The sequence below is a fragment of the Diadema antillarum genome, unplaced genomic scaffold (assembly GCF_040938485.1).
Source record: "Diadema antillarum isolate AM-2024a unplaced genomic scaffold, OU_Dant_1.0 scf00000039, whole genome shotgun sequence".
In the NCBI taxonomy this organism is placed as follows: domain Eukaryota; kingdom Metazoa; phylum Echinodermata; class Echinoidea; order Diadematoida; family Diadematidae; genus Diadema; species Diadema antillarum.
The window spans coordinates 24,922-48,716 of record NW_027270928.1 but is presented as its reverse complement, the minus strand read 5'-3'; the positions used below and the strand labels follow the sequence as shown (position 1 = coordinate 48,716).

The 23,795-nt window shown below is 38.0% G+C and overlaps 1 protein-coding gene across 1 annotated transcript in view; it reads left to right on the top strand.

Moving 5' to 3' along the window:
- LOC139711030 (inactive phospholipase C-like protein 2) overlaps positions 1-23,393 on the top strand; it is a 200,190-nt gene extending 176,797 nt beyond the window's left edge. Inside the window, exons 14-27 of the mRNA XM_071622957.1 lie at positions 6,131-6,230; positions 6,780-6,959; positions 8,216-8,323; positions 9,269-9,393; positions 10,096-10,180; positions 11,047-11,193; positions 11,921-12,018; positions 12,498-12,521; positions 15,196-15,297; positions 16,293-16,547; positions 17,279-17,368; positions 18,702-18,758; positions 20,592-20,687; positions 23,139-23,393. Coding sequence (XP_071479058.1) covers positions 6,131-6,230; positions 6,780-6,959; positions 8,216-8,323; positions 9,269-9,393; positions 10,096-10,180; positions 11,047-11,193; positions 11,921-12,018; positions 12,498-12,521; positions 15,196-15,297; positions 16,293-16,547; positions 17,279-17,368; positions 18,702-18,758; positions 20,592-20,687; positions 23,139-23,210 — 1,539 coding nt within the window. The 3' untranslated portion in view covers positions 23,211-23,393. The remainder of the gene's footprint in view (positions 1-6,130; positions 6,231-6,779; positions 6,960-8,215; positions 8,324-9,268; positions 9,394-10,095; positions 10,181-11,046; positions 11,194-11,920; positions 12,019-12,497; positions 12,522-15,195; positions 15,298-16,292; positions 16,548-17,278; positions 17,369-18,701; positions 18,759-20,591; positions 20,688-23,138) is intronic.
- The last annotated feature ends 402 nt before the right edge of the window (positions 23,394-23,795 follow it).

Genomic DNA, 23,795 nt, shown 5'->3' with positions numbered 1-23,795 from the left:
CTTTGCATTGGAAAACCCTGTATATATGAAAATAAGAGAGATCCTTGTGGAAACAAAGTCAAACTGGAGAAAAGGTTTACTGTTGTGTGAAGTTGTGAAGAAGTCTAAACAGACCCAATGTCTGTACACAGAGAAAAGTTTAGTGAAAGAGCTCAAGAAATATCAAAACCCTCACTGGTAACTCCCAAGTGAAGCATTTTCCGACGGTTGTGACTTTATTACGATAAGGAATAAGATCAGAAAGTGTCTGGATACATGTTCCCAGTAGTAATATTGTTTGTTCACTTGTATTGTGGAAGGCTCATCAGCCTAATGACTTTTCTTGTTTGAAGGTGAAAGAAGAGAGCGCAAAAAGATACTTTGAAATTTGTTTCCCTTTCTCCACAAGCTTGTATTTCCTTGTGAGCCAAAAGATGACATACAATATCTTGCTTCCTTCATTTTTTTTTTCTTGAGTATCATTTTTCTTTCAGTATAATCAGTATGCAACTCTACACAACTCAAGGCAGGTCAGGTGTAAAAGCCCCTTACTGATTGCAGTGTTGTGATGGTGGAACAAAAAATGCCAAAGTGCCATGGAAATCTTTTTTACTTTGTGTTCAAACATGTCATGATCTTCTGAGCCCAAAGAGGTGATAGGTCGCTCGCTCACACAGCAAGGTTTTCCATTTTTGCTCCGTCCAGGGCCGGCTCTTCTCTCTCGGGAAGAGAGATGAGGGTGACCCCAGGGTCAAGAGGTTAAAGGACAAAGTGACCTCAAACCAACTCATGAGGGCGATAGCCCAGGTAGTACAGTACAGTGAGGTTTTTTTGTGTGTGTTCACTTCCAGCCATGCATCCGGATTCTTGGAAGATTGTGTGTGGGTTAGTCTTGCATCCAGTCATAAGCCTTTTTAACCTGTTGAGGACGAGTCCCGAGTATAATCTGGCAAGTGTCTATGGAAAATGCATGTTGTAGCAAAATCAGCCCGTCCTCAACAGGTTAATGCCCTTTTCTTTAAAGTGCACTAGATTAGCAGCACTTAATGCATACTTAGGATAAACTTCTTTTAAGTACCATTGTAAAGATTATCCGTAGAATGAGGTGATCTTAATTCTGCCGTCATTTTGAGCATTTCAGGGAAACAAAATTGAATTTTATGTAGATGGAAAGAGGTATGGCATTACAAGAATGGAACATTTTTAACCTATTGAGGATGGGCTGATTTTGCTACAACACGCATTTCCCATAGGTACTTGCCAAAGAAGACTCGGGACTCTTTCTTAGCGGGTTAAATACACTAGACTTGGTCCTGTCAAAATGTATCCTCTTTGTTAGAATATCATCTGTTATATTCATTATTTGTGACAGTGCACCTCAAAACAAACAAAAAGTCGCCAGACATGAATTTTTAGTTAAGACCATATTCTGAAAGAGCAGTCTTTAAGCTTTAAAATGATGTATAACTCAAATCAAATGGACTCTCCTAACCTATCTAAATATTGGAAAGAAAGCACAAACTCAGGAAAAGTGTGAACTGAGAAAAGAGGCTCTGAAGTACAATATCTATTCAAGCGCTTAATCTTTACCAAACCGTGCTGGCTGTGCGATGAATGGGACAAAAAACAGGAAGTAAACCACCAGAGTAACAACAATGAAGGGATTATTAGATTAAACTGAAATTAAGCATGCCTCATTAACACATTCTGTCCATAATTAATGCCAACTTTCAAAGCAGTAGCACTATCCTTCCAAAAGTTATTAGAGTTGAAAGCAAAGAGTGTGGACAAGGTTTTTCAGAAATGAAAAAGGGATTCTAAAGACACACCTAATGACACTGTTCTACCAAAAATGTTCAAGATAAACTACTAAAAAACCACACTTTCCTGGCCGTTTTATGATACCAAATTTCAGCATAATGTAAAAGAAGACCCGCTCTATCAGAAAATATGAAAAAGTCGAGTTCGGCTAGGTTGACCCATTTCGCTCATTTTCAGTCCTCATGCAAAATCAGTGTGTGCGACTTTATGTTTGTTTTGAGGTGCACGGTCACATTTGTTCATTTATTTAATGCTGTTTTCATTTTGAGAAAAAGATATGACAAATTGTAAGACTACATGGTGATGATTGATAAGTTCCATACCTCAACAGTATACTCCTTTGACATGGTATTCCTATTGTATTTTTTTTTTCTTTTTGACTTTATTTCTAGCAGTCCTATCATCCAACAAAATTTGATGACATTCACGGGGCATGTAGGAACCAAAAAGGTCATCCATATGGATGGGTCGATCAAATTACTCTGTCTTCTGCTGTCATTTTAATAATGCACACAATTGTATCAATTAGAAAATGGATTTAGGTACCGATAGACTAGCCACCTTTTCATGAAGATTAAATTTTGTGCATGAACAAGCGCAGAGTGAATAAATGAAAAGGAATGAGATGGTGACATTATGAAAATACCGTAGAGTATCATGTAAAGGCAAGAGGACACCAGACAAATATAACGTCCCTTGTGACTGGATGCTAGGCTAAGTATCACTGAAAGGAAACGCATTGACTGAAGTGCCACAGTGTCTTTTCATCATTCTATCATTTTTTATTTTGTTTACATGTTTGTTTCTTTTTTTTGTAGGGGATGGGGTCTGTGTTGAACACCCCTCCCCATGAATGCAGTGTTTGTTTTTCGTTTTTTTATTTAATTCTTTCGGGAAATTTGCATGGTTTGAAGATGTCATGCCGTAAAGTCTGAAAGTTCTCTGCATTAATCCACATTCTTGCCTGCTCCGTCCTTCTAGAATTGTCATTATTCAATGATTTATCTTTTAGTGGTCTGCAAGACTTGATGGTACAGTCTCAAAATAAAGCGGCAACTAGAGTTCTAAATGGACTCCCCTTTTCATATGTAGCCTACATTCAGCAAACAGCTATTTCTTTTTCCTACTCTCTCCCTCTTTCTGTGTAAGTAGTTTCTTTTGGTCTGAATTTGAATCGAGATGTGAGGAGTGTTTGTACATCAGCTGAAATACTGATGGGTAAAGGTGCATTTTTTTTAATTGAGAAGAAATTGTGCAAAACTGCAGAAGGTGGTTAAACAGCTGTAACGACAGACTGTTATTGTTAAAAAAAAAAAAAAAAAATGTGCAGCCTTGAGGCTGAGGCTAAGCGGCACATTTCCATTAACCACAGTGTGGAAGTCAAGTGCCTTCAGACACTCGACTTGTTTACATTCCATCCTCCCAGTGTTTGTTGTTTCAATATTGATGTAGCGCCCTCGCTCACTCCCCCGTCAGAGGTGTGTGTGTGTTTGTTAATGAGAGCTTCATTTTTTTTTGTTTTTTCTGAAACAAGAATAAGGAGAAGACGAAGTCTCTGTAGTCCCAGGTGTTCTATGTCGCCGTGGCGATTCCTGGAAAGTTGGTTTTGACTTGGGACCGTCGTTTGCCTAAATTCCACGGCTTCCCCCTCACCTCGCCCCATTCCATCCTCTCCTCCCCCCTCCTTTTTTTTTTTCTTGCCATGTTTGGATTATGAAGAGAAAATGAAATGGTGGAGAAGATGACAGAGAATAAAGAAGGAGAAGGTGGAATAGAAAGAGACAAGGGAGAGGATGAAGAAGTAAGGAGTGATGGAGGAAAATTAGAGAATGAATAGAATGACAAATTCAAAGATGAGACATGAAAAAGAAGAATTAGACAATGATAAAGATGAAGAAGAAGGATAAGAACCAGCTGAAGACAAAGATAAAAGAAAAGAAAAGAATATGAAGAAGGACAATAATATTGAGAATATGAAAATAAGTAGAAGCAGTTGGAGTATAGGAAGGAAAAGAAGAAGAAAAAAAGAAGATAGAAGAAGGAGAAGGAGAAAAAGAATGAAATGGTAACTAACCAAAAGCATGGAATGAAGAATTCATATAAGTAGGAGACTATCCATGCATAGGAAAATGATTAGGAATTAAAGGAGAAGAAAAAAAAAATAAAGAAAAATAAAAGAAAAAAAGTAAAAGACTCTGAAATGTGTTGTGAAACAGGAGAAAACACTGACAGGGGAAAGGGAAAAACAGGAAGGGTAAATCAAAAAGTATGTGAAGAATATCTGAAAGGGTCAACGACATTACTCTGTTATAACAAAGCATACCTTTGTGAGCTGCATTTTTCATCTGTGAAGTTTCCTTCCATTTGATTTGATTAAACTAACAAGTATGTTTTATCTGCATGCGATTGAGTTGATTTGATGATGATGAACATTTTGATATCTTCTCTTCCATGCATTATGACTGAATGTCTCTTGACTGGCCAGATCTTATGTGATGCAGTAAGGGTTGTGGAGATTAGAGGAAACCAAAACCCAAAGAGAAATGTGGATTGAGTGAAAGCAGCAATTTTAGTAGAACACATCAGTGAAATTCAAATTCATTGCAACATCAGTGAAAGTTTGATGAAAAGTGGACAATGGATGCAAAAGTTATGAATGTTTAAAGTTTTGGTGTTGGAACCGCTGGATAAGGAGCTACTACTTGAGTTTATGACATCAAGTGTGGACAACAATATGTGACCCGCTACAACAAAATGATCCTAAAGTCGCGAACGGTCGAAGCCGTGAAAATCGAGTTTGAATTCAGAGCATCAAAATTGGTCAAAACTTAAGATTTTCTGATTTTGACATATTATTGTAGTCTGACATATCTTCTATCATCTCTCGAAATTTTGAAGCAAACTGGTGAAAGGAAAGACCAAGAAATAGTGTCTTTCGGGCCATGTTTTTTGGCATTTCAACGAAGCAGAATCTGGTTCCAAAATTTGGATTGAGCGCCACAGATAGGCTCCGGCCGTAACAACGCCCAGAGTGATCTCATTGGTCCGATTACTGCTTGCCGCTAACCGAAGCGTGAAGCTCACACACTGCTTAGTCGACTGGTGCATGCAGGTGGGGTGTGCTATGCCCAGCCGCTTCTCCTGGCATCCTGGTCACTGATTGGTCGGTGAGGATACCGCCGACGCTGTGCTTGAATGAGCATTTTGGGAGTTGCTAGGGCTTGCCTTCTATTGTCCGGAGGTGAAAACTGACTTGCGTGTCCCTTGATCGCAATTGCGTCGCAAGGAAAACAGTGATTTCCCAGACGTCTCGACATGCTCTCTTTTAAACATCGATATCTCCGCAGCCGATTATTTTTATAAGATGTGTTATATATTAATTTAAAGCAGAACGATTAGGAAATTATGCCATGCAATTTTCAAATAATTGACCTCACCCGACTTTAGGATCATTTTGTTGTAGAGGGTCACATATAAAGAAAATTCAACATGCTTTCACTTTTCCAGTATAATGAAAGAGCGCTTCACTTACTGCTTTCAGAAAGCAGGGGAATGAATGCTACCCTTTAATTATGTCAGTATTAAGTTGATTGAATGTGTAATTTTCATGAAAAATTGATTTTTGTGGAATTTTCTTTATATTTTCGTTATATTGTTGTCCACACATGACATCACGAACTCTAGTGGTCCCCTTATCCAGTGGTTACAACACCAAAACTTTAAAAATTAATAACTTTTGCATCGATTGTCCTATTTTCCTCAAACTTTCACTGATGTGTTCCTACAGATTGTACTAATGTTGCTGCTTTCACTCAATCCACATTTCTCTTTGGGTTTTGGTCTCCTGTACAGTAATACAATGTACAGTGTATCTACTCCTTGACAGTTAGTTTCCAGACATCGGGTGAAGAAGGCGCCCCGGCGGATTTGCCACTTGGCAAAAGAAATAAGAGTAATGGATGCACTACAGCTAACTCTCAATGAACCAAGCAATCCCGCTTGTGATATGGAATGACATAACGTCGTTGGGGTGACAAGACCTTGTATCTCAAATTTTGGTGAAAATGACTTTTTTGGATTAATGGTCATATAAGCAGTTGAGTGATGTCCTGTCCATATCCTAGCTGTCTTACCCCAAAAATGAAGCCACCACGGCATGTCAAAGGAAAGTCTATCCCATTTGATATAGTGCTTTGGCTGCCATGTTTGTTTGTTTTTTTGCTCTCCTGAACATTTGACATTTTGTAGATACAAAGTTTTGTCACCCCAGCGATGATGAGCTTCTTAGTTTTTGATTCACGCTGTATCTGGTGTACTTTTCTTTGTTCAGGAGGGCACAAAGCGGAGAACACTTATAAAGGAGCTCTCCGATCTCGTCGCGCTATGCAAGTCAGTTCGCTTTCTGGGTTTTAACGAAGCGAGGCAAAAACGTGAGTAGAGGCTACTTTGTATCAAAGATTCTTCCTCTTCTTATATATTACTTTCACTGATGACAGTGCAGTATCATGGTGCTGTTTCATGTAGCTGGGCTAACATTTTTGTGTTAGTATCTAATTTTACGGCTTAATATTTGAGCCCTGTCTTTTTTGTATGTACGTGTAATATCATTTTCAGAATTCTCGAAAGCCTCTTAAAATACAAATTGTATGTGATTCATAACTGATTCTCAAATCATTATCAACATAGTTGGAAGATTAAATTTCCTCGTTACTTTTCAAATGGATTTATGTCTGTTTAACATTTCATTATGAAATGCTGATTAGCACAGAAAAACAAAACAATAAACGTTATACACACTGTCCAAAGTGCCTGGCACAGAAAGGGTCAAATAGATTTACCAATCTCAGTCTTTAGTACGAATTATGGAAGAGTTTTCAATATACTTTTCAAGTTTTGCTTGCACCAAATACATGTACTAAACTGTCCATTATTTGTTTTATAAATTATCTTTGTATGTTTATTGGTATTATTTTGGCCAGAATGCTACTGGGAACTGTGCTCGTTCTGTGAAAGCGTCGCCGACAAATTTGCAAACATGAGTCCCGAGGACTTTGTCAGCCACAACAAGAAATTTCTCTCACGGGTGTACCCGAATCCAAGCCGCGTTGACTCCACAAACATCAACCCTCAGGATATGTGGAATGTGGGCTGTCAAATAGGTTGGTTGGAACTGACACCAACTTGAGTGTGTGGGACTGTATTTACAGCTTACAATGTACTGTATACGCTATAATTTTCGCGTACATAAATTTTCGCGAATTTATGCTCTCACACATTTTCGCGAGTGGTTAAATTCGCGATTGGGGGACCAGAGAAAATATGAAGTGGCAAGGAAAGTGTGAATTTTCAACTAACTAGCAAATAAGAATGATACTAGTTATACACTGCATGAAAAAAAAAAAACTTACCAAACTCTGCCAACTTGTATCACTACTAGTAAGTTAGAATTCAACATTAATTTTTGAAGTGGTTAAGTCCATCGCGCTAGATTTCTGACGAGTGGTCCCCTTGCGATAATGGATTGGCTCTCTACAGTATTCGTAAGTAGACGTGGACGTATGTACGTAAACAAGCTTAGCCAGTATGGTCTGTTCTGTAAGCCATGACATGGTATACTAGTACTGAAATGTTCGTATCATCAAGGCAAGGGATTCATTTTGGAAGGTGATATTTTGGCGTGTTGTTAATTTCGCGAATAGCTCCCGACTCGCGAAATTCGCGAAAATAAAACCCTCGTGAAATATATAGCGTATACAGTGTCTACCCACCACATTCAAGTTGAATGTAAAAGTTCGAATAAATTTTTTTTAAAAAGAGAGAATGGTAGATGTCTCTAATGTACATGTATCAAGCAAGGGTAAGAAAGTTTTTAATTTAAAAGTCTCATTTTTTTTTAAATGAAAAGCATTTAATAGGGTATGCTGCTTGTCATCAAACATACAGATTAATAGGCAACGAAGTCATCAAATCATAACTCACTCATTGGTGCTCTGCTCAAAGATTCCATAAAACTAATAGGTTTTTATTTGATAATCTGTCGACTACAGCAGTATTCCTTCTAAAAGTCATAATTTCTGAGTTTAATATTTCAACATGAAAAAATATGCAGAGCTTATAACTTTTTTTTTTCTTCTTTTTTTTCTGTTCCATTCAGGCAACTTTCACCATATCTTGTTGGATACATTCTTTAACCTGTTGAAGGCTAGTCTAGAGTATGCTTAGACAGGTGTCTATGAAAAGTCAGTGTTAAAGCAAAATCAGTTCGTCCTCAATGGGCTAATGCAGTTTTTGATAAATGATGATGTGTTGTTGAAAAAGTTACACATTGTTTTGCTGCTGTTATGTCCATAATTATTTTTTCTTTGTTCTTTTTCTATTTTATTTATTGTTTATTTTTTACATTTTTTTTTCTCAGTGGCCCTCAACTACCAGACTCCAGGGCTCATGATCGACCTCTACGATGGAAAGTTCCAGATGAATGGCAGCTGTGGGTACATCCTAAAGCCCGCCATCATGCGAGAAGGTTTGTCTTATGTCTATCAGTGGGTGAGGAGGGGGAGAGTGTTGTTTCACAAGGGATTATTTTTTTTTTAAAGGTTGACCTTAAAATTAGGATTAACTCGATACGATGATATCGTTGCCTGCCAAGCAGAAGGACCTAGCAAGCTTCAGAGTATGCAAACCTTAGGGGCCCTGTCATAGCAAGTTTTTGAGTATGCAAACCATAGGGTCCTTCTGCCTTGCAGGCAATGATATCCTGTTTGTGCCTTCAATTATATTCCAACTTCAATTGAAAATGAAAATTTGTAAGGCTTTTTCATGCAGCCATTCTGTACGTGATAAGATACATTGTAATTCACAAAGGAATGTTGGGATTAATTAAAATTTTAATTATTGAGTTTAAACATCCATTAAGTTTTATATAGCAATAAAAAAATAATAATAAAGATCATAGTAAAGATTGTCAGATGAAATGCCAACACACACACAGTAGAGCTCAGTTCTGCTGACTGTGGAGCATGCTGGCCTGGACAAAACATTCCCGAAACGCTGCGAGGCGAGCCGAACTATGTAAATGTGTGAGACGCACTAGCCGATCGCACATGAGACGCTGCACCGTAGCAACACTGGGCACATTGGCGTGACGTTCAAAAGAAGATCGAAACTGACGAGTGCGATCCAATATAGGGTTTTTAAAATTCCATTTTCAATAGGAAAACCTTAGTCTTATGCCATGAAATTTAGTGTACATGTAGAAAACATATTACATTATTCTATTTCTGCAAAAAAACAAAATCGACAAAAATATTAGTCAAAATCTTTGTACCCCGCCAAGGAGGGAATTTGCCCGTGCGACTTTTGCCTGAAACCGTTGTTGCGGGTCACATATAGCTGACTGCATATTGTACCTGATTCTTACATCCTCTGTTTGTCCTTTTCCTGCATTTTCTCTTCACCATTTTTGCAGAGATAGCCTACTTCAGACCAAACTCCTTTGACGTCATACCGGGTGTGTCCCCTCAGATCCTACATATAAAGATCATCAGCGGACAACAGTTCCCAAAGCCAAGGGGGTCTGGATCGAAAGGAGAGGTGAGACTAACAATGAATCGGTCAAGCCAGTCTTGAAATAAGACTACCATATGCATATACCTGTCATATCCAAATAAAAAATATTAAACCAATATGAAATATTAAACCCAAAAAAGAAAAATGAAAGGAATTGGTAATGTGAGATGTGAGACACAGTTGATCAATTGTGAACAAAAGGTCTTATAGGCAATTCACATTTCTGGCAGTTTCAGACAATTTCAGACAATTTTATACAAGCTAAAATTTATGTTTTATTGCCAGATTGTGAATGTCAGTTCCTTGGTACACCTCATTGTAGTTAGTATTTTGGTGAAGCTGCATGATATCAATAGGAATAGATTTTATATATATATATATATATATGTGGATATATATATATATTTTTTTTTTTCTGGAGGCGCATCCAGTCAGTTATTAATTATTGTATCTTTGTATCACATGTACTATTTTTCATTTGTTTGTTTGTTTGTTTTCCCTTTCTTTTCTTTTTTGTTACTGTTATGTTATTTTGGTTTTGCATTGTCCTAGTTTAAATGGTATTGTGTTTTATAGTTTTCTTGTATAAATAGCACCAGTGCGCTTGTTAGAAACACCAGGGTAAAGCGCCATATTAATGTAATTATTATTATTGTTATGTAGGCATTCTCTGTGATCTGCTGATTTGAATTACAAACTTCATTCCTTTCTTTAATTTTTTCTCAGGTAATAGACCCCTACATATCTGTGGAGATATTTGGGATTCCAGCAGACTGCAGAGAAGAGAGAACGAAAACAGTGCCTCACAATGGTAAAGATATTGGGCTGTGTTCCAGTGTATACCGTATAATAACTGTACCCACATCAGAGGAGCACTTGAAAACTCCTAAAGTGTATTATACCCTACCAGTCCAAAAATTCGACTGCTTCCATTTTTCTTGCCTGCTTTGCATTCTGTGCACATACATACAAACAAGGATTAAAGCAGACCCACGACCAGACCATCAAATCTGTTGTTTAAATTTATTCCATGGACTATAGAACGAAGTATTGCTTGATAGGCATATCGTTTACATGCATACATTGTATATCAGCATACACCGGTTCCGTGTATATGACACACTTTTTTTTTGTCGGAAAATATGAAAAATCGTGGGTGCTTCTTATACACGGGTACAGTCGAATCACGAAAAAAATTCTGTCACGTACACTCTATTTTATAAGGTCAACTTGGGGCCATTTACGCCCATCGACGTCTGGAGGGTAATCAATCATTAAAACTTACCGATAAACGAGCAATGTATCAATCGGACACACACAGCAGCTGTGAATATATAGGGGATGTATCATTAAAACTTACAATGGGCCTACCGATGTATCAATCTGGCCATAGACAACTGCTGTACTCTACGCTGTAGAATACGCAATGTATATTAGTCTACCAACAGCCAACCTAGTACCTATTTATTATTCAATGTCTGTTGGCGTATGCAAACTGTCATTCACATTCTATTCCCGGCAGGCAAAATGTGCATACTATGGTCTAGATTTAAAACTAACGATTTGAATTCTGGCCATGGGGTCAGTGGCAACATACTTTTCAGCAGGCAAAGTCATCAATTATTCAAGGAAAAGAGAATGATAATATGTGCATTTTGTGGTTACTCTGTCTTCCAGGCTACAATCCCATCTTTGATGAAAGTTTTGAATTCTCCGTCAACCTCCCGGAGTTGGCTCTAGTGCGGTTCGTCGTCCTTGATGATGACTTCATTGGAGACGAGTTCATCGGCCAGTACACAATCCCATTTGAGTGTTTACAGCCAGGTACGTAGGAGATGCATCAAGTTTGTAATGACAAGAAATAACGATGACTATAATTACATTCGTAGTAATGATGACGAATTGAACTAAGACTGAGTTATCAAACTTTTTTAGTCTTTTTCTAACAAATACAATATAGGGCTCAGCATTATTTTAGCTGTGGCCCAGTGGCCTTGGACCACTAAATTTGATGTTATTCCACCAAATTTCCAAAGAAAGATATCTCTTGGTTGTTTGATCGGGCAGCTAAGATTCAGAATGAATTTTATATATTTCCCCTTATTTCCGGCCACTCTATTTCTTGTTCCGGCCACCCAAATTTCAAATTCAAAGATTTGAGTGGCCCAAATGTGTCACTAGAGAATAAAGTTAGTGTAGAGCCTTGAAATACATCATAATCTTACCTAGTAACTAAATCACCCATCCTATGTCATACTCACAAGTTCAGTCTTCACAAGTCGATCAGGTTCATGTCAAACTTGGCACTGATATTTCACACTGTTGCCTCTTGAATTCCTTTTCCTCTGTTACAATGTACCCCTCATGTGAATATTACATGGTACACATATATGTAGTTTCCAGTGGGGAGTCGCTCTAATAACCTGTTGAAGACTAGTCCTGAGTAGACTCGGGCAGGTGTCTATGGTAAATGTGTGTTATAACAAAATCAGCAGGTTCTCAACTGATTAATATTGATAATTGTCTGGACTTCTCCTACCCCTCTTCCCAGGCTACAGACACATAACTCTGCTATCCAACACTGGTGAGACGTTGGCACCGGCATCGCTCTTCGTTCACGTGGCGGTGACAAACAAGCGAGGAGGAGGAGTAAGAATCTTTTCAACATCTTACCATCTTCAGGCTTAATCAAATTACGTCAAATTATCCATGTTGACACTCTTTCAAGGTGTCCTACTAGTATACTTTGCATAAAAATAGAATGAGTAAATCATATAAAATACCATAATGTGATAATCGTTTGAACAAGGAAAATTCAAACAAAATGACATGTATTTCATAAAGACCCATTAAAAGCCATTTGTAGACTGCCTGCATGGATACTAGCTTTGGGAATTTTGTATTTCTGTGCAGCTGATGAGATTTCTTAGGGAAAAAAGAGTAAGAGAGATGTCATTTGATCATTGTTGTGTTTGTATTGTTGTTATTTACATTGGTTGTTTCTGTCTCTGACTCACATGTGTGAACTATTTTGAAGCACTAAAGCTGCATCTTTGTTTCGTCTGCAAATGGTACTGTAAATTATGCCTTAAAGATCTTTTCCTTGTTACCTTATGCTGTTCTCATAGTGGCTTTCTCCAGCACAGTGGCAGGTGAGATGAACTTTATAGTGCCCCCCTTGAGGGCCAGTTAAAGGGTATCTTGGTCGCACATTTAGTGTTGTTTGAGGCTCACTTCAGAAATACTTGATATCTTTTCAGTATCGCCTATATATGAATTATATACAGTATGAACTTATTATCAACCTACAGATGTAATAATGAATGACTCAAGGAACTTGTGAGAATCACTTGAGGGTCACTTGAGTCTTTCTTAAACATCCCCTTGATTGTCACCGAGGGGTCACTCAGAGTCACATTTGGGTCGCTTAAGGGTTGTTCAACCTGTTGAGGACGAGTCCCGAGTACACTTGGGCAGGTGTCTATGGGAAATCATGTTGTAGCAAAATCAGTCCCTCCTCAACGGGTTAAGATGTCATTTAATGTCATTTTAGAAACCTGTGAGGGTCGTACGAAAGTTGTTTGAGCATCCCTTCAGGAGCATTTGAGGGGCTCTCAGAAATTTCCTTGGGTTCAATCAAGGCCTTGCTCCAGAGTCAGAGAAGGGTCATTGATAGTTCTGTTTATAGAGGTCCTTGAAGAGTTTTACACTTATAACCCATTCCATACTGAATACTAGAATCCCCATTAACTTTAATACACAGGTCACCAGGTTCCCTAAGGAACGCATTAACTTTAGAGTCACTTGAGATTAAAGTAAGGGCTTTTTTTCAGTCATTTCAAAGATGACTCAAGGATCCTTCAGGGGTCTGTTGAGTCGGTAGAGCACCGGCCTAGCAATCCGGAGGTCTCTGGTTCGAATCCCGATGGAATCACATTTTCTTTGCTCATCTTCCCACTAATTGATTATTAATTTGACCCAAAATATTAGCATTAGTCTTTTTTTTTTTCTGCGCAAATCAATGGAGAGGTGTGAACTGATGACATCATAATCCTTCATAGCTTATTATTATGAGGTTTTGACCAACATCAGTATTCGTTTGATGGTTTCAAACATGTGGAACTTTCAAATACATGTCCTCTCACTATCTTATTGTAAGTGTGACTTTCATGAGACTTCTACCATTTATCATTCCTCAGATAATATTCCATTTTACTGAAAGTTAAATTTGGTGTAGAATTCCACTTTGATATCCTTGGTGATTGTGGTTTATTATGAGTTTGATCATGACACCCTCAACTCTACACAGTGAGATGATTCTTTTTGGTGTTTGGAATATTTTTAAGTAATCAGTTGCATATTTTTTTTTTATCTTACATATTTTGCTTATGGATTTTCGTCTTTTCTCCATCAGTATTTTTGTCACTTTGCATACTTTGCATTTTATGATCTCATCATCTACATCCATGCATACATGGAGAGTAGAGTACATGTCCTTTATATCATTGGAAAATACCACAGAAAGAAACTGGATGCTAACTGTATGTACTTTGCCCAGGTTAAACATTCTTCCTACTAGTTGATTGAACGCCCTGAAGAATCTGAGATTCTCTCTTCAGTAATCATGCATCAGAGCTCAACATTTGCAGTGGCCCTTATCCAGTAACAATTGATATGGGTTCACTGAAGTTTGAAATTACAAAAAAAAATTAAAAAAAATATAACAGTATTACATATATATAATTTTATAGATAGATAGATAGATAGATAGATAGATAGATAGATAGATAGATAGATAGATAGATAGATAGATAGATAATTATATACAATATTTATGTGGCCTCATTAGACAACTATGATTGAATATTGATTTATGTTTCTTTTTGTGTTTGCTTTTGTTTTGGGCTACCAACATTTTGGATTTAACCCGTTAAGGATGAGTCCGGAGTGTACATGGGCAGGTGTTTATGGAAAATGTGTGTTGTAGCAAAATCAGTCCGTCTTCAACGGGTTGAAGGTTTTAATGTAGGTGCCACAATGGACCACCAGAGAGAAAAATGTTTGCGTCTAGTCCTGCATAATGACATTGTTACTTTAGATTCTTAAATGATCCATTTCTAGTTCACATTGTGCATGTATATGGTTTCAAACAGGTATCGGCTTATATGTGATATGTAATCTTTCATCATCTTATAATATCAAGAATAATATTTGGAATAAATCTATTCATCGGCATGAACAAAGGACAGGTTTGTATAGGTGGTAACCAATCTTATAATGAATTCAGTATTACTAAACCCATACCCTGTGGCATTCTGAGACTCCCATTGATTTTGCACACAACCTATCAGGCATCAACAGGTGCCGGGTTAAGGTGATCTCCAATTGATAATGAATATTCATAATGGATGAATATGTCATAAATATTCATAACCTCCAATTCCAACTGTGGCTACAAAGCCATACATCAAACAGGGAATTTTTTAAACAATGGAATTATGGAATTAGGAGCATTTACTATGAAAGATGATAGTAAATGGTCAAATATATGTTGTACAATAAACTTTATCTTTCTTGAATTAGATGGAAGTTTGAAAATCATTTCATAGTGTCAGACATCAAGACAACAACCAAGTCTTTGCAGCTGTTTCAGAAACTCACTTCTATCCACTTATTTTTCTGTTTTCACAGAATTGTCCATATTTTCAAGAGCTCACCGACAATGAAAGTGAAATGAAGATTGATTTTCGTGACAAATTATGGAAGTATTACCACATTGAGCCTTATTCATTTGGTACATCATTTTTTTTGTCTGCTTGTCTTCAGAAACCGACACGGCGAGGGATGTCGGTGAAGAAATCCAAGAAGTCGAGGGAGTACACACGCATGAAGTCGATAGGCGTAAAAACTGTTGATGAAGCATTCAGGGTACGTATATGCTCATTTCAGAGGCACAAGATGTGACAACGTTTAGTTCAGTGCTGATATATATATCAAGAAGTTCAGTCATGTTTCAGATAATGCATGTCACGTAGAGGAAAATGCTATTGTGGGTGACAGTGTGCATTCCAGATAGACATCAGATGTATATTGCATTGAAGGACAATGCTTTGGGTATGGTTTGGAGTTATCACTGAGTGCATAGGAAGAATTCTGTATATGTAATAAAGTAGTATTGCACTTTTAGCGTTGTGTAAAGATATGAGGATTCACTCCATCAATTGTGCAAAAAAATGTCACTATTATTTTACAAACGAAATATTCTGGCTATTTGAGAACATTAAGCAAATAATCAGCGTTGGTGAAGGTGATCGGACAAACTATCACTTCCGAGGTGATCTGGATGTAGCTATCTTTCCGAAGCGCAGCTGGGAAAGATAGCTACATCTTTCCGAAGCGGAGCTGGGGAAAGATAGCTACATCCTTCCGAAGCGCAGCTGGGGAAAGATAGCGTACACATTCAGATCACCGAGGAAGTGATAGTTTGTCTCATCGCCTGAAATCAAAAGTTCTTTATTTGATTTATATTCCGCATCTATATTCCCATTTTATTCCGCCATACCATTTTAACTGTCTATAGACAGCTGAAATTATTTTTTAGATAGTACTGTACATGTAGAGGAGAAGTTTCTGGTATATGTAGGGCTAAGTATGTATCACTTGTATAGTACCCTCACTTTCAGCATTGTGTAAAAGAATTTTTTATCAAAGAATATCAATTTTTGATAGCAGCCATAATCCTTAAATGAGGCCTGGCAGGTTAATTCTCGAGAGTGCTTGGGCATCGTAAGGATTTAAGACTGCTATCATCCTTTTACATTTACTTGCTATCTTGCCTGATTTGTCAAAATGCAATCATAGTGAATATCCATTATGGATTTATTTTAGCTGTGATTTTATGTGTCGATCCTCTGCCAATCCAGGCGGCATCTCAGCCCCTCCGAGAGGCCACCGACCTCCGGGAAAACATCCAGTGCGCCAATGTTGGCTTCAAGGAGTCGTGCGGTCTGGCGTCCATGGCTAATCTCAAGCAGTGTGTGAGGGCGCTGTTCAACCGCCTGGCCAAGACGACGGAGCCCGTCAGCATCGCCGTGAGGACGGAAGAAGACGTCACGCTTCTCAAGCTGGAGGGAAACCCGCCGGAGGTGCTAAAGAAGGCAATAGCTGCCTACACCACGGTGAGTGTGTTAACCTGTTCCTCTAGCAATTCTCTCAAAGCCACCAAAGCCCCCAAACGATATTCGTTTTGCTCGTCGACAGAGAATGGACAGGTTGGTAAACTACTGTATACGCTATATATTTCGTGGGGGTTTTATTTTCGCGAATTTCGCGAGTCGAGAGCTATTCGCAAAATTAACAACATGCGAAAATATTACCTTCCAAAATGAATCCCTTGCCTTGATGATACGAACATTTCAGTACTAGTATACCATGTCACGGCTTACCGAACAGACCATACTGGCTAAGCTTGTTTACGCACGTCCACGTCTACTTACGAATACTGTAGAGAGCCAATCCATTATCGCAAGGTTACCACTCGTCAGAAATCTAGCGCGATGGACTTAACCACTTCAAAATGGAACTAACTTACTAGTTCGCAGAGTTTGGCAAGTCTTTTTCATGCAGTGTATAACTAGTATCATTCTTATTTGCTAGTAAGTTGAAATTCACAATTTCTTTACCACTTCATATTTTCTCTGGTCCCCCAGCCAATCGCGAATTTAACCACTCGCGAAAATGTGTGATAGCGGTAATTCGCGAAAATTTATGTACGCGAAAATTATAGCGTATACAGTATATGACCGATTGTGCATGTAGAGAGAGAGAGAGAGAGATGGATACCGCATATCTTTTTGAAGATGATGCACCTGTTAATTGTTCATCTGTCTTTCTGTCTTTTCTCTCACAGCTTGTTGAGGAGTGTAAGAAGCTCTGGGAGCAAGCCGAGGGTGTATCCGTCAGGATCGAGGAGGCTCAAGTCTCCAGTATGCAATACCATGTAAGACTGGCAGCTTGGTGGAGTCTTCTGTTTCTTTTTTCTTCTCTTCTTCTTCTACCTCTCCACCTCCTTTTTCTTTTCCCTTTAATACTTCTTCTACATCTTCTTCTTTTCCCGATTCTTCTACATTTCCTCTCCCTTCATTTTGTTTTTCTGCTACCTTTCTTCATTTTTTCTTTTATTTCTACTTATTCTACCTTTCTGTCATTTTGTTCTTCTTTTACTTGTTTTTCTTTTACAATCGTGTTTTCCTTCTTTTGTTTTTGTTTTTGTCCTTTTCTTCTATATGTACCACTCCTCTTGTTCTTATTCCTCTCCGTTCTCTTCTTTTCTTCTTCCTCTTCTTCTCCTTTATCTTCTTTTCCTCCTACTTCTACCTCATCCCCATCTTCATCTCATCTCCCCCTCCCCCCCCCCCAAAAAAAAAAATAATAATAATAAAAATAAAAATAAGCACCTGTCTAGAAACTTGGACTAAGAGTCCACTCCCAGTACAAACAAGTCCACTCAAAGTGCAGTCTTCCACCTTGGCAAAGTTGATTTTCAAATATATCATAGAGTAAATCAGATAAACACAATAGTAGAATTAAAAAAAAAAGACAAATTCATTCAAGTTGGACAAATATTGAGAAAGTTTTGGATTTAAAAGTTCCAATTGATTTCATCAAAGTTTGATTAAATGGTTGATGATGTTGTTGCTGTTGTTTAAAAATAAAGAAAAGAAAAGAAGAGAGAGAGGAAAAATTGCTCTAGACAATACTGGCATAAAATCAGACAGTAATAAATCTTAAACAAATCAAACATTATTATAATTAGATATAAAATATAATGTCTCCACGAGGGAGCTCACTACAGTTGTACATACGTATTTCCAATGGCCATGGTTAGATGTCATCAGTTTACTAAGAAACTCTAATCGCTTGCAATGCTGTACAGACAGATCGAATTATCTGGAAGAAATAATAAGTTTTAATGTAATAGTTCGCAAGTCATATTGAGGTTGGTGCAGAATTGCACTTTAGATCAATTGACTTAAGTCTAGCAAATATTACCAAAATTGGACCTAAAATATGACAGGCAAAATTTGCAGGTAATGTTTGGTGAAAGAAGAACATCAGCACAGATTGGAAACATCGCCATTTGTTGGTATGCAAAAGATGCTTTTTTACTTTACTTTGAAAATTGATCCGTGGTGGTCAGGTGGTGGAAAATGTGACTAGTATTCCAAGGTTCTTTTTAGTAGTATGATGGAGAATTTACTTACTAAATGCTTGTGAACAAAAATGATAGTTTCATACTGACGAGTTTCTCTGCATTTTTCTGTCTTTGACAGGACAACCTCACACAGCTTCTGACCAAAGAAGGGGTCAAGGGTCGCAAGTTGACAAGGGTATGTATGACGGTGTACAGTATGTCCAAAAAAGAATTACAATCAGATTTGCGCATTGATATATAACAACCAATAGAATTAAACTGTCTAAATGCTACTCCAGGGTCTTAAAATATAACATCATAATACAGTAGCTCTAGTTTGCAGAATACCCCATTCAATTTGGTTAAGCAGTCACAGAGAAATTTGGGTTGTTGTAAAGCATGTCATGAGTTTGATTCTTCCAAGTTTAGCACTTGGATGCTCTTGTGTGTGAACACAATAGACAGAACATGGAGGGAAGAGATTCCTGACATGCTCTACAAAATTCCTCATTTCTCTTTAACAACGGAAGCAAATCGAATGGGGTTTTCTGTAAGATGTGGGCAATGAGTTATAGTTTCATATCCTGAAATTGTATTTGGATTGATTCATTATTTTTAAAGTCTCGGGGACTGCTTTATTTATTTATTTTTTTTGGATTGATTTCACAGTTCGCTCTCTGTTACTTCTCTCATAGGGTGCATTGAGGATGCGAGCCAAAGTGAACCATACCATGCTGTGGCAGAGTTGGAGCGTCCAAGCACTCTGTGGAGAAAGCTTACCTCATGAATTATTTTTTAGAGGGGGTCATGCATTTTGTAGCAAGAGGGTGATTTACCTGGTGTGCTTTAACTACTTCAAGGTGTCTGGAACAAAGAGAATGAACTCTTTGCATTACGACGTGTGTGCGCGTTACGCACATTCGTCACATGCGAACTTTTGATACGCTTTTGGTACCATGTTAGAGCACATTAGGAAGTGGTCCACTTTTTGCTCGGTTCCATGCGATATGTGACCGTGCACCTCAAAACGAACATAAAATCGCACACACTGATTTTGCGTGAGGACTGAAAATAAGTGAAATGGGTCAACCTAGCCGAACATGATTTTTTCATATTTTCTGAAAGAGCGGGTCTTCTTTTACATTATGCTAAAATTTGGTATCACAAAACGGGCAGAAAAGTGGGGTTTTTTTTTAGCAGTTTATCTCGAACATTTTTGGTAGAATAGTGTGATTAGGTGTGTCTCTAGAATTCCTTTTTCATTTCTGAAAAACCTTGTCCACACTCTTCACTTTCAACTCTAATAACTTTTGAAAGGATAGTGCTACTGCTTTGAAAGTTGGCATTAATTATGGACAGAATGTGTTAATGAGGCATGCTTAATTTCAGTTTAATTTGATAATCCCTTCATTGTTGTTACTCTGGTGGTTTACTTCCTATTTTTTGTCCCATTCATGGCACAGCCAGCACGGTTTGGTAAAGATTATAGCGCTTGAATAGACACTGTACTTCAGAGCCTCTTTTCTCAATTCACACTTTTCCTGAGTTTGTGCTTTCTTTCCAATATTTAGATAGGTTAGGAGAGTCTATTTGATTTGATTTATACATCATTTTAAAGCTTAAAGTCTGCTCTTTTAGAATATGGTCTTAACTAAAAATTCATGTCTGGCGACTTTTTGTGTGTTTTGAGGTGCAGAGTCACATATGGTACACTTTCGGAGCATGCAAGCTCCGAGTGGCAAGGGTTCTGTTGGGTTCGGTTCACTAATAGGAGAGTGCTCGAATGTACCCATAGACTCAAATTCACGAAGGAAGTGGTTGTTTGAAATGGCAAGAAGATTGTGAGAGCTATTACTGTCAGAGCTGTGAGGTAATATTGGCCAGCGTTGTTCTCGGGTACAGACACAAATAATAACTGCTGTGATGATGATGATAATGACATTGAATTTGCAAGAGAACATTTAAATACATTTTTATTGAAAGGGTTCTCCACAATGACTGTCACTTTGTTTCTCCTGTCTGTTGCTAGGCAACAGAAAACTTTGCCTGGAACATCCGGGTCATGAAAGGTCAGAGGGAGGTGCTTAGCAGTGCCAAAGAGGAGTGTCATGATTGGATGAGACAGGTAATGAATATTCATGATTTCATGAGTACAGTGTATGTCTAAAAACTCATGACATTAAAGTTGAATTTGATCTGTCTGCACAGCATATTACAACTTCATTATTGTCCCCGCCGAACGAGTTCGAGCAGGGGACTATGAAACGGGCTCTGTACGTGTGTGTGTCCGTCTGTGCGTCCGTGTGTCCGTCCGTCTGTGCGTCCGTGTGTGATCAAAATGTTCAATTTGCTACTTCTCTGTCAAATATGAGCCAATTTTGATTCTGTTTGCTTTATATGATAGCACTACATGGGAGCTTTGAAACTTCTACGCAGAATTTCAGTTGTGACCTTTGACTGTGACCTTTGACCTATATTGTACATTTTGCTTCAAAATGCTACTCCTTCGCCATTTCTAACCCGATTTCGATTCCGTTTGCTTTATGTCATGGCAGTAGGTGAGGGCTTCAAAACTTGTACACAGAATGTTGACCTTTGACTTCTTTGACCTTTGACCTTGATTTTTGACCTGTATTGTACATTTTGCTACAAAATGCTACTCCTTCGCCATTTCTAACCCGATTTCGATTCCGTTTGCTTTATGTGATGGCACTAGGTGAGGGCTTCAAAACTTCTACACAGAATTTTGACCGTTGACTTCTTTGACCTTTGACCTTGATTTTTGACCTATATTGTACATTGGCTACAAAATGCTACTCCTTCCCCATTTCTAAACTGATTTTGATTCCGTTTGGTTTATGTGATGGCACTAGGTGAGGGCTTCAAAACTTCTACACAGAATTTTGACCTTTGACTTCTTTGACCTTTGACCTTGATTTTTGACCTATATTGTACATTGGCTACAAAATGCTACTCCTTCGCCATTTCTAACCCGATTTTGATTCCGTTTGCTTTATGTGATGGCACTAGGTGAGGGCTTCAAAACTTCTACACAGAATTTTGACCTTGACTTCTTGACCTTTGACCTTGATCTTTTTACCTATATTGTACATTTTGCTACTAAATGCTACTTCCGGCGGGGACATATATTACGCACCGCGTAATTTCTACTTTTCCTTGTTTTACTTTTCTTTTGGTGCCAAGGAAGATTGAGAATTTGATCTATTTGCAGTAAAATGGCAACTATGTTTTGTTTTTTATTCTTTTGCTTTGTTCTGTTTATTTTGATATTGTTTTTGTCATCCATTGCCCTTTTTGGAAGATGAGTTAAGCTAACAGTGTTTGCAGGCAAGAGTTGGTATGTTTGAACGGAGACACCAGGTGTTGTTAGGAATGGCAAAATATTATTTGCATGTAGCTAGAGCCAATTGTTTTTAACTCTTTATGTGCCATGGTGGAAACCCCCTGTGTGCCACGTTATTCTGAGACACGAAGGTAGTCATGCTTTGAGAAAGAATTCTGCTTTTCCAATTCGTATAACTTCTACAAATTTCTGTTAAGGTGGACATAATAGTCAGCAAAGTTACAGAGGAATGCCAAACTTTGCTACGATATAAATCGTATGACAAATCTATTTTCTGTTTGTCTTTTGAATGACCAGTTGCTACATTAGTGTAAAGGCATGACTTTTGCACATAAAACCGTAACAGAAACTTACAATGTACATGCAAATCTAGTCGGGAACACCGCTTGATAGTCAATCACCACATAGAATGCAGATAGATTTATCGATCGGTTTTGGTGGCTTTGTTTGTTGAGCAGAATATGCAAAGTTGGCACGGCGTTGACTGAGTCGGACGTGCGAACGTGGCACATAAAGAGTTAAAGGGTATACAATCAGACCTGTGTACAGCAACCACTAGAGGAGAAGGGAACAGGTGGTCTTTACAGTCAGGAGGCCACACCTTGTACAGGTGGACAACCAATCAGCTTTTATCAGTGTCATAGCAAATATCTGCCTCATCTGTTGGCAAAGCTTTGTGTCAGCTGACCTCAATGGATACTATCTTGCACTCAAGAAACTTTTAGATAAGACATTTGCATTTGAACATCTATATTGTTTTTACTGGGTACAGAGTTTCAGAATTTATAGTGGTTGGAATATATGAAGGAATGAGAATGTTTTTTTCAAAATTCATAACGAATCACATAGAACAAGGATGATGACATAGCAGCTTCACATAAGAATGCATGATACGACTGTATGGTCCTCAAGGAAGCAGAATAAAAAGAAGGAAGTATATATTTAATTCTACACAGTTGAGCTTGCTTAGCAAGCAGCAACGTAATGGAATTACATTCATTTGCTACATTAATGGGATATAAATTATGAGCCTCCTTTGTCATCCATCCTCATTGAGTGTATTATGTTTTTAGTTTTTAACAGAATTTGTTTATACACTGTTCAAGGACCACAATCTAATCCACAGATCCGTACATGGTACTGTACCATCGTTCTATACGTACTATGTATGATGTGCAATTATCTATATCTGAAATGCTCCTTTAATCTCAGGTGTTTGAGACGGTGACGTCGCTGAAGCAGGCCCACGAGGGCGACATCATAGAGGAGGACGAGAGCAGGTGATGTTTGGAGTTTACGTTTCCATGGCGACAGAGGGTACTCCTCACAACCTATCCACTATGTCCGGACCTCAGCGAGAGAGAGAGAGACTTTTGGTATACCCCCCTCCCAGCTCCACTTCACCCAACTCCTGCCCACAGGGGGACAAGGAAGTGATTGGTTTCCAACGTCTGTAACAAAAAGAATCTGGTCGTGTATGGTTTGATGATGATTCGTAGAGTTTATACGTGTATCATTATTACTCGGAACATGACGACCCTCTCTTTTAGATGACAATCAAGAGAAATGCCAAATAGACTCAAATTCAAATGTTTGATTTCCTTGTTTTGATTTCAAGTGACTGTATTAATGTGATGATACTAACTGCAAAAATAGGAATACTACACTGTATAACCAGATATCCATGATTTTTTAAGAGCTTGATTAAAATGAAATTTTTCTTCAGTTAAAATAGAATAAATACTAGGTACTCTCAAGATCATGCCAGTTTTTTTATTGTTTTTTGTTGTTGTTTTTTTAGCAATTGCAGAATTTTACTTCATCTGGCATGCATAATACATCGTATTTGTTTCATTCTTGAGATGAGTA